This window comes from Octodon degus, unplaced genomic scaffold (assembly GCF_000260255.1).
Source record: "Octodon degus isolate 3935 unplaced genomic scaffold, OctDeg1.0 scaffold00046, whole genome shotgun sequence".
NCBI lineage: Eukaryota > Metazoa > Chordata > Mammalia > Rodentia > Octodontidae > Octodon > Octodon degus.
In genome coordinates, this window is record NW_004524622.1 from 10547574 (window position 1) to 10564299 (window position 16726).

At 40.0% G+C, this 16726-nt stretch overlaps 1 protein-coding gene across 1 annotated transcript in view; it reads right to left on the bottom strand.

Annotated features, from left to right (window-relative positions):
- Positions 1-4: 4 nt before the first annotated feature.
- The window catches only part of Rpp30 (ribonuclease P/MRP subunit p30), a gene marked incomplete at its 3' end in the record, with an annotated part of 33817 nt that continues 17095 nt past the window's right edge, over positions 5-16726 (bottom strand). Inside the window, exons 7-12 of the mRNA XM_004632099.2 lie at positions 16410-16499; positions 6779-6895; positions 6176-6205; positions 5758-5795; positions 5305-5384; positions 5-93 (exon numbers count right to left, since the gene is read on the bottom strand). Coding sequence (XP_004632156.1) covers positions 5-93; positions 5305-5384; positions 5758-5795; positions 6176-6205; positions 6779-6895; positions 16410-16499 — 444 coding nt within the window. The remainder of the gene's footprint in view (positions 94-5304; positions 5385-5757; positions 5796-6175; positions 6206-6778; positions 6896-16409; positions 16500-16726) is intronic.

The window sequence follows — 16726 nt, forward strand, 5'->3', positions numbered from 1 at the left end:
CTTTTTTGCAAGCTGGAAGAGAATCATCATCCCCTTCTGATGGTCGAGGTTTCTTAACTGTAGAAATAATTCCAAAAGCAGTTTTTCTAGTTTCTGTAAAATAGAGAAACCACAGTATTTGAAGGCACAACTTACAGAGCAGAGGTGAGACAAGTATCACCCTATTTCTTTAGACTTGTGACACTAGCAAATGGAATCTATAGTGAACTGCTATGGCTACTGATGCAACTTACCGCTATTACCTTTCCCTTGGTATACACAAATAGCAGTGTATTAATATCTAATTCATTCTTACGGATTCCTCATAGTTAAAGCCAGATGGCAGTGCTGTATCTAATGGTCTGTATTATGTGGTCAGAACCAAGTCATGGGCACCAGTGCCGTAACAGCTTTACATATGGTAGAAAGGTGGGCAAATCATGAGATAAAACCACGAGCCCACTGTGCTGCTCCCACAGGGAGGGAGGTGAGTGGCTGGCTGTGTGCCCACGTCCCCCTCACTGGACCACCAACGTGCATGTGAACCACCCCTGTAGCATCCACACTCAACAAACTCTGGTTATACCAGTTAACAGCAAATGCTTGCTAAATGAATGAATAAAATCAAAATCACACGTTTACTGATTCTTTATATACTGTTGCCAAAGGACTAAGAGAAATGAGGATTATATTATATGCAACATCAGGTTGGCAACAGAGGTCAACTTAAATTTAGTGAACCTAAAAACCTAATAGTTGTTATTTATAGAGATATAGGAGGGCAAAGAAACAACATGTTAAGCACATTAAGAGCAAACAACAGGGATGGAGGCACCCAGGAGAATTTACTGCCTGAATGAACCCATGGAGTACCCTAAAGGAGCAACACTCCTAGGATAGAGAAAAGGGAAAAAAAAGAAGGGGCAGAACGTGTTTCCTGGGCAAAGGACAGAAGGATTAGAACAACCTGGGCAAGATACAAAGCAGCATGAAAAATTAGGGGGAAGTAGGCTAGAAGAGCAGCTTGTGTCATGAGAGAGTTAAACTCTGTTTCTAAGAAGTAGAACTAAGACTAGGAGAGGCTTGTCAACTATAACGGAGGTACACTTTAACCGATGAGTAGAAATATGGTTAGGAATCATTTCTTAGATCATAAGAGTCAACTCTAAAGAGGTAAGCATTACTTTCTAATGTATCTGGATTAATTTACTAAGTCTATTGAATCCTTGTCAGTTCCTTTTAAAAAAATTTACAGAAGACAAAACAGAACTCAAGCTTTAAAATATCAACATGAGAGACCCTGAAAATATAAACTATTAATGATTTTTATTTCATCAAATGAGGTACATTATAGATATTTATATTAGTCTGATTCTAAGTAATAATCTAGAAGTCAGTTAAAATATGTGTTCAATGAATAATATATAAACTGTAATACACAGCACTTTGTATATTAGATTCCAATTCCTTTTAGTGGAGCTGGCCATGGCAATGCATGCCTGCTCTCACAGCACTCTGGCAGGCTGAGGTAGGGGCAGGAAACTAGCCATTTAGTGAGATAGTGAGAAAAGAAAAAAAGAGGCCAGGGGATGTGGTCCAGTCAAAAAGCCTTGAGTTCCATCCCTATATAACATTAAAAAAAAGTTCTACCTAGAAAAGTTCTATTTTCATTACATGAATATTTTTTGTTAATCTAAATGGACAGTTATAAGCAACTGAACAGTAAGACTTTTTACAGTTATCAGCTGAAATAGTTTTTCTATTCTCTTTTAAAAATAAATTTATTTTTTGTAATAGCAAGAAGTTACAGCATTTGTAATAGCATTTGTGTGGAGCATCTGTTTATACTTTGTTTTGACGTATGTATTCCTTTGATCATCTTGCCAAGAAAGGTACATAATCTGCTCTAAAGGATTATTTGTATGAGTGCTCTTTGGAACACGAGGGGGTGACGCAGTCGTCCCCAGTGGCCCCGGGCCCTCTCTGGTCCGAAGGCTGCGGAGGACCCACTTCATCAAGGGCTCTGCCCTTGAGCCTGTTTCCCCAACCTTCTCAAACTGCTGTTCATTCACTTCCCAGAAAGTCGAGAACCTGTCTAAGTGTGACTGCCAGTGTAGGCCTACTGCGGAGAGCAGCCAACACGTGTCAAAGTGTGCTGCCTGCCAGGTGACCCGTTCTGCACTTCTCTGCACAACTCCTCACACGGCCAGGTCTCTAGACCCTTCAGAAACCTACTAGCCATCTAGTGCGAAAGCTACTTAACCAACAGTGCTCTGGTGCAGTGCTACCCTTGAATGTGACACTCGGAATGATACAGATGCCATCTGAGATTTCGTGTGTAACAGCACAATAATGAAACTTTGAATCTCTGCCTGAGAATCCCCTTCTAACGCATCCTGTGTAGAATTAACAATCTTCAGGCACAACACACTGCCTCATGCTGATCCTGGCATCAACTAAAACCAGGGCAACTATAACTTATTACCTAACTGCAATTTATCCTACTTTCCAGTGAACACAGATGTTAATAACTACACAGAAATATCAAACATAAACTACCACTGTCCTGAGTACACACAGCCTGAAAGGCAATGCCGCTGAAAGTAAGCAAGTCGACTTTAGTTTAGATTCTGGAAAAGCCTGGCTTTAAATGTATGCTGAACAGCTGAGAGTCAAAATGGCAAAATTTTATCTTCATATTTCCCGCTAATTTACTTTTCCATTTCAGTTTCCAGGAGAGCTTCCGGCTACCCTGTGCCGGCGGGACCTACTACTGGTCCCAGCCCAGGCGCAGCGTGGGTGAGACCCTCTTCTACCCCCTTGGGACACCCCCCACCACTCCGCAGCACCTCCCCCACCTGGACCGCTGACTAGGAATTTCTGCCACATTCCGGGAACCCCCAGACCCAGTCCTAGCCCAGGCCCTGTGAGTGTGTGGGAGAGCTTCCTGCTACTCTGCGCTGGCGGGACCTACTACTGGTCCCAGCCCAGGCTCAGCGTGGGTGAGACCCTCTTCCACCCGCTTGAGACACCACCCATCAATTCGTAGTACCCCCACACACCCCGCAGAGAGGGTAGGAATTTCTGCCGCATTCCGGGAAACCCCAGATCCAGTCCTAGCCCAGGCTCGGTGAGTGTGTGGGAGAGCTGCCTCTCTCCCCTACTCCACCTTCTCCCCTCCAGGCTCAGCTCAGGCCTGGCATACAGGCCTGTGGTGAAACCCTGCAGCTGCAATCCCTACAGAGAGTATAGAAGATAGAACCACCCAGCTAGTCCAGGAGCAGAAAATCTTGCCAGAGGGGCACAACAGGTTCATCCCCAAGGGCAGCAGTGGGAAGGAGCTGAGCACAGCAGCCAGACCCAAGCCAGGCACAGCTGGATAAATCCAAACTTTGTAGATCTGCACCTGAACTTCAATACGTGCTAAGGTTATAACTGCAACAAAGATCTACAACAAAGGTCAGAAGACAGTGCCACACTAAATGACGAGGAAGAACAAAATGCAACCTCAGAACCCAAGCCCACCCATAACAAGTGCAGAGGACATTAACACAGAACAAATTGGGAATCACACAGCTGAAAGCAATGAATCAACGGCTTCTGAAGTAAAGAAACAGCTGCAGAAAGGTATAGAGGAACTCAGAGTGGAAATAAAAAAGGAAATCCTTGAATTAATAACATCTGCAGTAAAGAATCAAATGCAGAAATATGTGGAGGAAACCCAGTGCCCACCCAGAACAAGTGCGGAGGACACTAGCTCGGCTCAAATGCATGAATTAATAGCGTCGATAGTAAATAAGCAACAGCAGAAAGTTATAGAGGAACTCAGAGCGCAATTCTTTTCTGAAATAAAAAAAGAATTCTCAGAACTCATAGCATCTGAAGTAAAGAAGCAACTATAGAAACATAGAGAGGAAACCCAATCTGAAAAAAAACAATGAAGTAAAAGAATTTATAACTACTTCTAAAGAAGACACTGATAAAAAAATAAGAGATTAGAAAAATGACGGATTCCTTGAATGAGCAATACAGGAAAGAAATAGATCACATGAAGCAGAGTCAAAGAGATATAGAGGAAATTAAAATCTCAATCACAAGCTTTCAAAACCATTTATGTGAAAGTGAAGACAGAGTTTCAGATCTTGAAGATGCTGGTGCAGCTAGTGAAAAGGTAAGAAAGGATCTCTTCAGTTTCCATTTTACGGTCTGTTTTAGAATACCAGTTTTTTATTCAAAAGCTTGATTATTCTTTGCATTTGTATAAGAGACAAAAAAATAACAGAAGTATTCCAAAGCGTGAAACTATTCCCTAATTAAAAAAAAAAATCTTGATAAAAAAATGCCAACTTATTTGATCATTTCTAGGGAATGAGCTATGCAATACAACAATTCAAAAATGTTGAAACTAAACAAAAAGCACCAAGTGTATGGCAAGCCAATAAAAATGAGTAATTTTCTAAAGTGGAAATCAGGTCATAGAGTCCAGACAGAACTTACTAGCTTTCAATAATTCATTTATTTATATGACAATCTAACTACATGTGATGCTCTGACATTTAAATTTATCTGGATGTTATCAACTAAAGTTCCTTTCTAACCAAGGTAACCAGTCCTAAAAGTTGTGAAGAAAATGGAGAGGATGGGCCAAAAGTGTAACTTATGCTAATAAAACTTCATCTTCTTTTCCAAGGTTTTGGCATACCAAAAACTTCTCATTCATTTTGGGAGGGGGGGAGGTACCAGGAATTGAACTCAGGACCTTGCACTTGTCAGGTAGGCACTTATGCCTCTGAGTTACATTTCTGGCTTCTAGTTCATTTTGATCATCTGATGAATAACAAGTTCACTGATGCCAGTAGTGGGATTAAAGTGATAAGATACATAATATAAAGTATGAATAAAAGTTTGTATATTCTTACCCAAAGAAAAATGAAAACAGGATAAATGCAAAAGTTACAGTCTATATTTTGTTAGTTGAGTTTTAAAAACCAAGGCTATTTTTGTTTTCCAAATAAATGGTTTAACATGTTTCTAATGTATCAGAGAAAGTAAAATCCTCTGTAGAAGAGCACTAGGAGGGGAGAGTAGAGGCCTGTCCAAGTGGGGCACTTGTGTGCAGTTTGAAAGGGCACATTTGATACTCACTTCTGTAATGCAAACTGCATTCACTGCACAAACCAAAGTCAAGCCCAAAGTGAGGATGGGAAAGTGCCTATGGGTATGGTTACTCGAGACAGGATAGGAAAGAGGACACCACTTAGCCACTGGACACCATGACTGGCCTCTAACACAGCCATTCAGTACTTACTGCAAGACATTGCTCACCTCCATGGAGAAGCACTGCTCGGCAGTTAGTGGACACCGCGGCTTTGGCATCACCTTCGGACAGCCCAAACAGCAGCCCTCTTGGGGGGGGGGCGTTAAAGATTTCAACTCAGTGTCAGCCAAAGGCACGAGACTAAGACAGCAGAAATGTCAGCTCATCTGGTCACATGGACAGACCAGTTAGTTCTCCAGGGCTCAGCCTACAGCTGAAGGAGACTCACTTAATTCCGAGCTTTCATCAGAGAGAATTACTGGCTCCCCATTTTCTACTGATTGCTTAATCCGAAGACAAAAGGATGAAGTTCTCTATAGCTTGATATAATCTATTTTGGAAGCCATTAATTATTAAACATACAATAAAAGGTTGAGAAAATAGCACATTTCAACTCTAACACCACTTCAAATTCCAACTTTTCTAAAAGAAATTTTCAGCAACTTTTTAGAAAAGGATACAAGTTTGCCACATCATATGGTCCTCTTATTTCCAAAGGCTAAAATAAAACACAAAAAATAGATATGAGAAGTTATTCATAGCATTTCAGTGATTTTATTTGAAATAAATTATAGGACATTGTGCATCCAAAAAGAAATCAATTGCATACATTTAAATTGTAATTTTCATAGGTTTCCTAGGTTTTTCAAACATAAATGAAGTTTATAACTTTTTGCAATACTACAAGGGAAAAAGAAAACAAAACAATGCAAAGAATAAATGGACATAAACTTTACTCTTCAACAATTACTATGCACAAATGCAGTTAAAATGAAAAACATGAAATTCACTGAATTATGATTTTAATTTTTCCCTATGGAATTTAGCAAATTTTTATAACTAGAAAAGCAGAACTAAAATACTTCATGCTGGACTTACCCTTTCTGCAGCACTAGATATAATTACATTCTATAAAACAGAAAGTGATCAATGTTAACCTTAAACAAATGCCAAAAGAAAACAGTGTTATAAATAGTAATCACACTTTAACATTTAAGACTCAAATATCAACTTCTTTTAAAGATAAGGAAATAATTAAAGTTAAAAAATGAGAACTCTTACGTCAAACTGAAGGCATCCTAAAGGGGACAGCATAGCCTTTCCAAACAAGTCTTATTAAAGATCAGTTAACTTTAAAGCTAGTTTAAAAGGTCAAAATAATTAATTCAACTTTCTGTTAGCAAACAACTGTTATCTATACTATTCTTTTCAGAGTGATAAGCTACAAATTCCTTGTCCAAGTACCAAGACTTTTAGCACATTTTCCCCTCCCTTGTATTAGTCCCCCCAAGGCACTTTTTTCTTTAAAACTTGCAGAGCTTGTTGAAATGGGAGAATTTATCTTTGTACCCTGAAAATTTTCTTTTTTTCTTTTTTACCTTGAGAATTTTCTTTAAGCAAAGGGAATCAGTTTGATTTTCAGAGTATTAGCAATGATGAACTGCCAGATGTGAAAAATGCCCTATAATTGCCGAACTGTACCTTTCCTTTGCAGATCTGCATCAAATTGAGGGCGTTGGAAATCGTGTACCTTCTCATTGTAGAGTCTCTGACAGCAGGGCTATAGACCAGTTCAAAGCCCAGACCTCGGTCAATTGCCTTCACAGAAAAGTACAGAAAACGACAGCTGTCAGGGGTACGTGCATGCTGGCCACTCGATTTGCATGAATCCTCCCCTCCCCTCCCTCCTCGTCTTTTTCCGTATATCTCCTACACCTCAAAGTAGAGCTTTAAACAAATTGTGATTCATAGCCAAACAACACCATTTTCAAAAGGAAAACAGATCCGTGGTTCTGTTTAACCAACAGAATTGATGGTAGCTGTGAGGAAGCTAACTTCACAAAACTAGAATCATGAAGAGGCTAAGCAGAGTCAAGCCCCAGGGGTACAGTGAAGTACACTACTTTGAACTATCAAACAAGAAAGAACGTCATATTTAACATAAACCATGTACAAACACAGTAAGCCAAGTAATTTGACCTAAGAAAGAAGAGAGAGACAGAGAAATGAAGATGTGAAAAACTCCCAAAGAACAGGAGTCGGGAGTTTCTCAGGCAAGTCATTCATTTATTACCCCCAGCTGAATGAGAGAGTAACAGCTATGACTAATTGAGCCCTGTGTGCTAGGCCCTCTGCAGACTCTTACATCTGTATCTAACCCACACGGTACCATCACAAGACACCATGACAGAGACTGTTAACTGCCTAGTATCTGTTCTCTTTTTCTTCAGTAATAAAGCACTTGCTTTTTAGCAGGGCTTACAGTTGCCTGGCAATGAAGACAGATGTCTGGGCCCTTGAGAATTTTGCCCAGCTTACTATAAAAGGTTGGCCTTTCTGCATGAGGGGGGAAAAAAAAGGATCTTTCTCATTTAAAGTACTCTTAATACATCAAGACCCTACATGTCAGAAAACCTGGAGGTGGGCTGGGGAGATGGCTCAGTGGAACAAGCGCTTCCCTGGCAAGTGCAGAGGCCTGAGTTCAATCCCTGGTTCTGCCAAAAAAAAAAACAAATAAAAAAACCCTTAAGAAACCTGGAGGAATGGAAATGGGACTGACATTGATCACTGCAGTATGTAGCTTTCTTGAGGAGCTGACATTTGGTATTCTCCTCCACTGACACTAGGCATGTTTTAAGCCCATTACATGTAAAAATTGAGACAGTTCCTTTTTTTCTAAGAGCTTATACTCTAGAAAGCAATACCATCAAACAGATAAAAATATAAAACTTCCACAGCAATAGAGTATCAAGGAGAAGTTTGGCAGTAGGTGCAAAGTAATAATTAAGCAGGATTAACCTAATAATAAAGGGAAAAATCTGAAGAATTTTTATTTATTTTTATTTTTAATTTATTTTCCCCATAATTTATTGACAAATACCAATAAGACAGTTCCAAATCAAATTGGTAGGGCAGTTTCAATAATTAACACATTGCATACTGTCATCCTAGTGGTTATTTGCTGTACAAGATGCAGACATATCTTATTTACAAACATTATTACAACAAATCCCTCTATTCATTAAGAGAATGTAATTATATATCTATCCTAACCATTTTGAATATACAGATACAAAATGGACATTCATTTATATATCCCCTTTTTTGTTTAGTTCCATCATTTGAATATTATAGGTGTGTTAATTCAGCAAAATATGCTAAAAGAGTACAGTAATCCATAATAGTACTGGGTCTTCCGCTTGACTGGGAGTGTCAGAAACTGTTGACCTGAGTCCCCTACAGCTCAACATGACATGGCTTTCCTTCTTGACTGAAGAATTTTTAGCATGGAGGTGACAGACTCACAGCTGCAAAAGTCACTCAAGTGGCAGCAGTCTTTTGAATGAAATGGATGTGCGCACCGTCCAGCTGGGATGGGCCAAGCCTGTGGCTGCCAAATGCACTTCTATTACCAGCGAGAGTTGGGAATGATTTACCCCCAAGGAATGAGTGTTTATGGGGAGTGAAGAAACTTGTTTTCTTCCAGAACTGGTAGTCCAGGTGGATACCGACGACCCTTTCATTTTCCCTTCTGGAGTACACACTTCTTTTCCTTTCTTCTTTTCTATTCCCTTATCATCTTCTCAGTTTCCTCTGGACTTAAGGCTCTTAGACTTTAGATTTTCCTATGCAGCTGATACTTGTTTAGTTAGAATCTAAATATAATTTCCCACACTGCAATCCTGTCTCTTCTCCATTTTGACCACTTTTTTCCACCATTAGTTCTTTGGCCTGTGTTGTATCATAACACCTCAGTAATACACAACTGATTTTTACACAAAGAAGTTTTAGGTATAAAAATATATTCATATTGTGAGTAAGTAGCAGCTTATGGAGAAAGTTCATGAGATAATGTTCTTCACTACGGATTATCCACATAAAAGGAACTATGTTTAACCTGCCTGTCTAAAATCCGGATAAATAATATCCCTTTTAGTCACATGAGCAACTATCTCTATTTCCTTTACTAAAACTACTAAGTGCCCAGAGAGGGCTGATATATTTCTTTTCCTCATCCTCCTGGTTATGGAACTAAAACACAAGGCAGGGGCTGGGGAAGACAGCTCTGTGGTCTAAGTGACTGCCAGTCACCAAAACTGGGCGTGCTAGTGCATGCTTGTAATCCCAGAGCTGGGAGGCTGAGACAAGAGGATCACTATGAGTCTGAACTGCATAGCAAGACCCTGTACCAAAATAAATAAACAAACAGACAGACAGACATACAAGGCAGCGGTAGGATGAAAAAGGTACACAAACGATGTTAGTAACAGAGAACTGGATGACCAACATATTCCTAGTTGACTGAATCTAAATTTCTAAACCCTTGTGGGGCTTACAGAAAAATAAAACTTTTTGAGGGGGAGGAGAAAAAAATATAATTATCAGCTTAATTATTTAACCATTTTGATCAAATTCACTTCAAACTACTAAGAAAACTCTTGAAAAACAAATTAAAGATAATGTGCTATTGAAAGATTTGAATAGGTCTTTCATAATACCTATTTAAAATTTTTAGATGGATAATATGAAGACTCATTACCTGGGCTCCTGCTTCTAAAACCATTTTAATATAAATTGTCGTAAGCTCATCAGATGATTGTTCGCAACAACCTCTTCATAAAGAATGGCAGTGCCTGCCTCATGGGCTTTCGTTCCTATGTTTGACCAAAGGTTCTAGAATAGGGAGAGAATCGGATTTCTTTACTAATGAGAAATAATAGTCATAAAGATCTTCCTAAGGGCAAGTTTATGATTTTTGAGTCAAGAGATTCTGGTAATAAAACTCCATGTATTAAAAACTTAAGCAAAAGTTTACAGAAAGAAGAAAATAGGGAGTTGACTACTTGGCCAATAAACAGAGTCCCTGCTAATTAAAAAAAAAAAAAAAGAGAGAACTTTAATTAAATTCAAAAGGATAACAACTCAGTGCGTCACTATCTAAGACAGGTAAGCTGTTCATATGACTCACCCATCAGAGCAACACACGAAAACAATAAAGAGTCTAAGTCGCATCTCTGTTCCTCTCTCTACTATCCTTATCACCTATAACTGCTTTTAGGAATTTATGTCTTCTTCCAGATTTTCTTCATGCAAATATAGATAAGTACGACTATACATTATTTTTCCCTTTCCTTATTCAGATGGTAACCTGCTACATTCTTGTCCTGACTTTAAACTTTTTCACATCAACTCATATTTTCTCTTATAGCCACATAATACCACATTGTAAAGGAACAGCCTGTATAGTATTCAACCAGCATTAGCTGAAGACTTGGCTTGTTTTAATACATCTATGGAATAGATGCTAAAGTGGATGTTCTGAGCTGAGTTGTGTCCCCTTGCATATACGATATTTTGCATTCCTCACCCTCAGTACTTCAAAGTGTATCTTATTTGGAAACGTGGTCCCTATAGGTGTGATTAAGATGAGGTCACACTGGAAGAGGGTAGGTTCCTAATCCAACACAGCTCGGGTCCTTATAAGATCTCATATAAAGACACAGAGACCCACAGGGAGAAGACACTACCAAGACAAAGACAGAGACCGGAGATAAAGTGACTGTGAGCTATGGGTTGACAAAGAATGCTGATCAATCAGCAGATGGTTAGGTATGAAAGGGCTGCCCTTCAGGTGTCAGAGAGTGGGACCCTGTTGATAACACTGATTTCAGATTTGTAAGTTCCAGGCTGGTGAGAGAATAAATTTCTGTAATTTTAAGCTGTTTAGTTTGTAGTAGTTCATTATGGTACACCCACAAACTCATATTGTAGGTCAGAGGGTAAATGTATTTGTAATTTTAATAGCTGTCAAAGTGTCAATCTCTGCAAGAATTGTTCCAATTTACACTGTTGTATCCAAAATAGCAGAATAGCTGGTTTCTCATAGTCTTCCAACGGAGTGTAACGATCTGACAGTGATTTTCTTTTCTTTTTTTTTTCTTTGGTACTAGGGACTGAACTCAGGACCTTCCACCTGCCAGGCAGGCATTTATGCCACTAAGCCTCTGACAATGATTTTAACATGAGTTTCTCTTATGAATTTAAAAATTCTTTCATGTTTAAGGATAATTTGTGTTTTATATGAAATGGCTTTTTAATTTTTTAAATTTATTTTTATATTGTTTACCTTTTTTCTCTTAAAATTATTAATTTCTCTTTCTTTTCCTTTTATGGGAGGGGGAGGGTAGGTACTCATGAACTCACACTTGCCAGGTAGGTGCTATGCCACTGAGCTATATCCCCAGTCCCTAAACTATTAACTTCTAGGAGCTCCTTATAACGCCCTTTGTCTATGACATGAGTGAAAATATTTCAACCAGTTTTTAAACTTTGTTTCTGGTGTTTTTCTTTCTTTTTTTAAAAGCGTACCGGCCCTGTCTGCCAGCACTAAGCAAGCACTGGGTAGGCAAAGTGCTTCACCCACTCAGGGTTACAGCATGTGCTAAAGTTTATAGAGCATTCCTGCCCAAATCAAGAATATACGGCATGATTCCTGGAACTGTTCCATTGTTTATGACACTACATACTAGTCATTTCTCAGTAGGGACCAACTAGATCATAAAAATGGAAACGGCCTATGGTTAAAAGAAGTGTTAAGGGGAAAACTTCAGAAAGAGTGTAAAATAAATGATCACTAAAACATCTCAAACTTGAAGGCACTCACATTGAATGAAGTGAAAAATACAGAGGCAAGGGTGTATGCCACTTTAAATAAGTTCTTCTCAAAACATGTATTCATAAAGTTCATACTTTAAAATATGAAATCATTCTGTGCTTAACAAAGCACTCTGCTATAAAGTTTTAAATAGCATTTCCCAGAAAGGAATGACAGTAGACTTGAATCAAGGCACAAAGACAAACCCTTAGCCACCTCTCTGAAAGCCGCTTAACTGTGAGCTACACCTGTCCCCAGAGTCAGAGCCATTCCCTCCACAGGGATATTTACAACACTGCACCGCGGAGACTGGGCCACAGTGTGTGTGAAGATGTGTAAACTATAGAACGCCAGAGTACAAAATCAACTGATTATCCAGTAAGTATACTTTAACCCAATTTTTAAAACACACCTATCACAGATGAGATCTGCAATTATCACACAAATCGTGTAAGACCCCAGAAGAGGTTTATAGATTTTAGTGCAAGTTTTATAACTGAAGTTATGGGGCTCTAAGCATGAGGTGAAGATAACAAAAGAGTTGTATCCTGTCAAGTATAAAAATGGAGTGCTTTGGTTCAAGCACTGCTTGCCCAGCTTCTGGGCTCTCCAGTCTCAGCCTTCCGAGTCTGTAATTCTTGTGTGGCTTCTGGCCTGGAGGTAAAAGTCTAATAAATTAACTACAGTAATAGTCCTGCTTTTCACAACAAAATAAAGAGAATAGAAAGCTTAACCAAACTAGGATTTGTGCTGCTTTTTCGTGAACCTAATAAAGTGATCCTCATCAAGTTAACCTACTAACTTTTCATGGCCAAACACAAATGCATTCTCTAGGCCATGGGAGCATGTAAAGATCAAGACTTAACACTGAGGGCTGGGGAGATCGCTCAGTAGACTAAGCACTTGCTTGGCAAGCACAAGGACCTGAGTTCAATCCCCAGTTCCGCAAAAAAAAAGGACTTAACACTGAACCCACACTCACCGCAGGTTCTATGCCTTCATAGGAAATACGTTTTCAACAGCCCCATCGCAATATTAAATATTATACTGCAAATAAACATATGCACTTATTCGATAACTATTAATTGCCCTAAACAAAAAGTTAGGTACCTGTATGTTTCCAGCTTTCTTTCTTAAGTAAAAATAAGTGAATAACCACAGGGACTTTTCCGCTTCCTGGACAACTCACACTGTGCTCCATGCCTATGCTAGATGGTGACAGGCTTAGTTACATTTTCTCCTTGCTAAGGCAAAACACCTGACACCCAAAGTTAAGAAGGGAAGGTTTATGGAGCTCAGTTTTAAGAGGTTTCAGCCCATCATGATCTGGCTCCAGGGCAGGGTGGCCGGGCGCAGGGGCATCGCAAAGGGGGAAACAATTCATGGTGGGCAGAAGGTAGCAAAGCCAGCAAGGGACACAGTAAGCCTCTTTCTGTCCCTCATCTCATATCCAGGCTACTGGGACTAGGTTGGTGCCAAACCAATGAGTGGACTGATTTAGTGTTCACCCTTCCTTAATCTCAGCCAGGAAGGTAGCTGAGATTGAGGCCCAAGATTCCCTGGGGCTGGGGAGGTAGCTCAGTAGAGTAAGCGCTTGCCTAGCAAACACAAGGGGCTGAGTTCAATCCCCAGTTCTGGGGGGGAAAAAATCTTAGCACCCTTAATCCTAGCATTGCACTGTGAATCAATCATACATGCTAGATTCAGCCCAACCTACGACCCTGAGGCTTTGGGTGGGACATCGAAACACAATCCATAACATTATGACTCAAAATAATCTTGTGCAACCTTTTTTCTATTATGTCATCTGGCTTTTATTAAACATATGTAAAATGTTCACACCAGTTATTTTTTAAAAGAAGACACTGTGTTAAATACTGCATATTCTTTTCACTTGTCAAATTTTTGGCTTTTCAGAATTCTTAAGTTAAAAAATGTGGGAATTACGCCAGAAATACTAATCACACAAAGGCAGCCATATTTTCAGATGGAATCGGGGCAGAGTGTCCCGGCACCTCTCTCACGGTTGCCTCTGTCCTCTGCATGCTGTCCTAGTGCCCATACCTTCCTCCCTGCATACGCTTCTCACACCACACAGATGACTATGTGGCCAAGGTTCCCCATGCTGTACTCCGATGAGCTGAGTGAGACATATACTGATGCAATCCGCAAACTGGAGGAAAGACTCAAACGCAAGATATTTCCTGGGATAAGTAAAATGACCCACAGCGTAGCAGTGCTACTTGAAAGTTTACAACAGCCCAGTTTAACCTTCAGTCATGCTTCTAAGAAACCCAGTCAAAGCCCCTCACCAGAGCACGCACTGGGGAGCTCACCACCGTGGTGGGCTGTGAGCAGTCCTGTGCTGCGCGCTGCTATCTCTCCCGTGGACGTGGCCTGAGTGTCACATGCCACCATCACCTCCCTCTAAGAACACAGTATTGTACAGTGTCTTGCATAGTGAGACTATTCAGCCAAAGCCACATGGCAAGTGCCCTTCCTAGTTCACTAAAGTGAAGAAAAAGGTGATAAAGTCTTAAGTTTAATAACAATTTTCAGTGTAGCTGCACTAACTTTAAGGATTCTTTTTACATAGCTCCTAGGCTGGCAACTGAGCTGGTGAAAGCAGACTTCTAAACATAGAGACGGCTACTTCCAGAGAGAAGTACGTGAGGCCAGCAAAATGGCCGTAAACTTGGCTCATTTGGGAGACTGTGGCATTTAGCACTGTACCTGAGGACATGGTACAAGTTTATGTGACAGGCAACTAATCAGAACTGTCCTGACACTGTGAGTACAGAGGAAGCGACTTCGAACTAGGCGTCATCTGCCCCAGTTGATAAGGGAGCTGCTGTATCACAGAGACCTTCGACCTGAACAGGTGACAGTTCAGGGGTTAGGGTGCGTCTTCATTCAGGACTGGCACTAGCATGGGAAAGCAATGACTTGAGTTTGGTCAACACAGTATTGTTACATGCTCAGTAGTGGTCTTAATGTTTACTGGAACAGAGCTATTTAGTAATAGTTTTCTCCTTGATTATATAACTATCCGTTTTTGGTACTTTTCAAGTACAATTTTGTAGCATATTTTTAGGGGTAGAACATGAGTTAATTTACATTTTCCACATGAAATACATTCGTATTCTCCCCCTAATACTGAGCATTATACCAATTCCCTAGCAGAAAAGTGCAACAAACACTGAGGCAGTTATAAGTCTATAAAGACAAAGAATAAGGGAATTGTTCACCTTGAAAAAAACTCCTAACATTCTAATTCTCATAGGATTAGCTAATTTGGACTATATTTGCTTAATCTTTTTCTTGCATAGTAGTTTTTGAGAAGGAGACTTGAGTTTTGGAAACTATTCTTTCTAGCTTTCTTAGGACCCAGCTGGCAAAGCAAATAGTTAACAGCTGTACTAAACTTAGAGCTACCAAAAGTAGTTACTAGTGAGAAATATCACGGACTTTATAATGGAAACGGAAGGGGACTGAGGCCTGGAAGGCAACAGGAAAGATAAAAGCAATGGGAAAGCAAGAGAGAACTATGTGAAAACATAATGAGGAAATTCCCACAGCAAGTGGAACAAAAACGCCCCCGACCACACGGCCACTCGGTTAAGTTACTGAAGTGCCCTGCTCTTTCGTGTGAGCCAACAGGCTTCGGAGCAGGTTATGATTTTACACAGACCATGCCCCAGTGATTCTATGTCCTGCTCCTTTCTCTCCCCGCAGCCTGCTCTTAGCTCAAGGATCCTCTGTATTTTTCTGTCTTTTCCATCTTTTTTGACTGGTCTATCCCTTGAATATTGGGGCTGTACATACCCATCATTAATAATTACTTTCTTAAGAAATAGCCTCCACAAGTTTTAACTTCTAAAGCTTAAAAAAAAAAAACAAAACTCAATGATGAACTAATACTTTGTCCGTCCAGGTGGAGTCTCACTATCCCGCACAGTATGGCCTCAACCCCCTGGTTCAAGTGACCCTTGGCATCCCAACTAGAGCCACCACCACTGGGATCAGCTCTGATACTTTTTATGTTAAGTTTTCTTTCTCTCCCTAGTCAGCTTACAATAAATAAATCCATGTTGTCCCACTTTTCTTTTTTAATCCTTTATTTATTTGCTTATTTGGTATAGGGTCTTGCTACGCAGCTTAAACTTATAATGATCCTCCTGTCTCAGCCTCCCCAACACTGGAATTACAGGCGTGTACCACCATACCCGGTTTTGTTGGCCGGCTCAGTTTGGGGCAGACAAGGCATGCCATACCGGGGATCGAACCCAGGCCCTTGCACTTGTCAGGCAGGCGCTTAGATCACTGAGCTACTTCCCCAGTCTTTCCCACTTTTTCTTCCCTTGAAGAACACTGGTTTCTTTTGCCTTTTTCCAATTTGATAGTATTTAATTCTGTAAGTTTCTACAGTCTCAAATATCTGGAAATTATAACACTTACCACATTAATTGGTGGTCTTTTAAAGTAAAATGGCAGTTTCTCTGTTACAGTAACACAGACTAAATCCACATCTAAATGTGTGCAAGCAACCTGTTAAGAAGGGAAAAAAATAGGTTAAGGCTAAATGTAAAACTGGCATAAGTAAGAAAGAGCTAAGTCTGATACAAAGCAGCAGATAGGTGTGGTTCTGTGACCCCTAACTCCATAGGTGTTAAGATGGCTCTGTACTGGAATACATCTAACCTATTACAAAGCCAACTACTTAGCCTCTTCTTCAGGACTAGGTCAAGTGGTTTCACTGTGCTCTATCAGAAGCA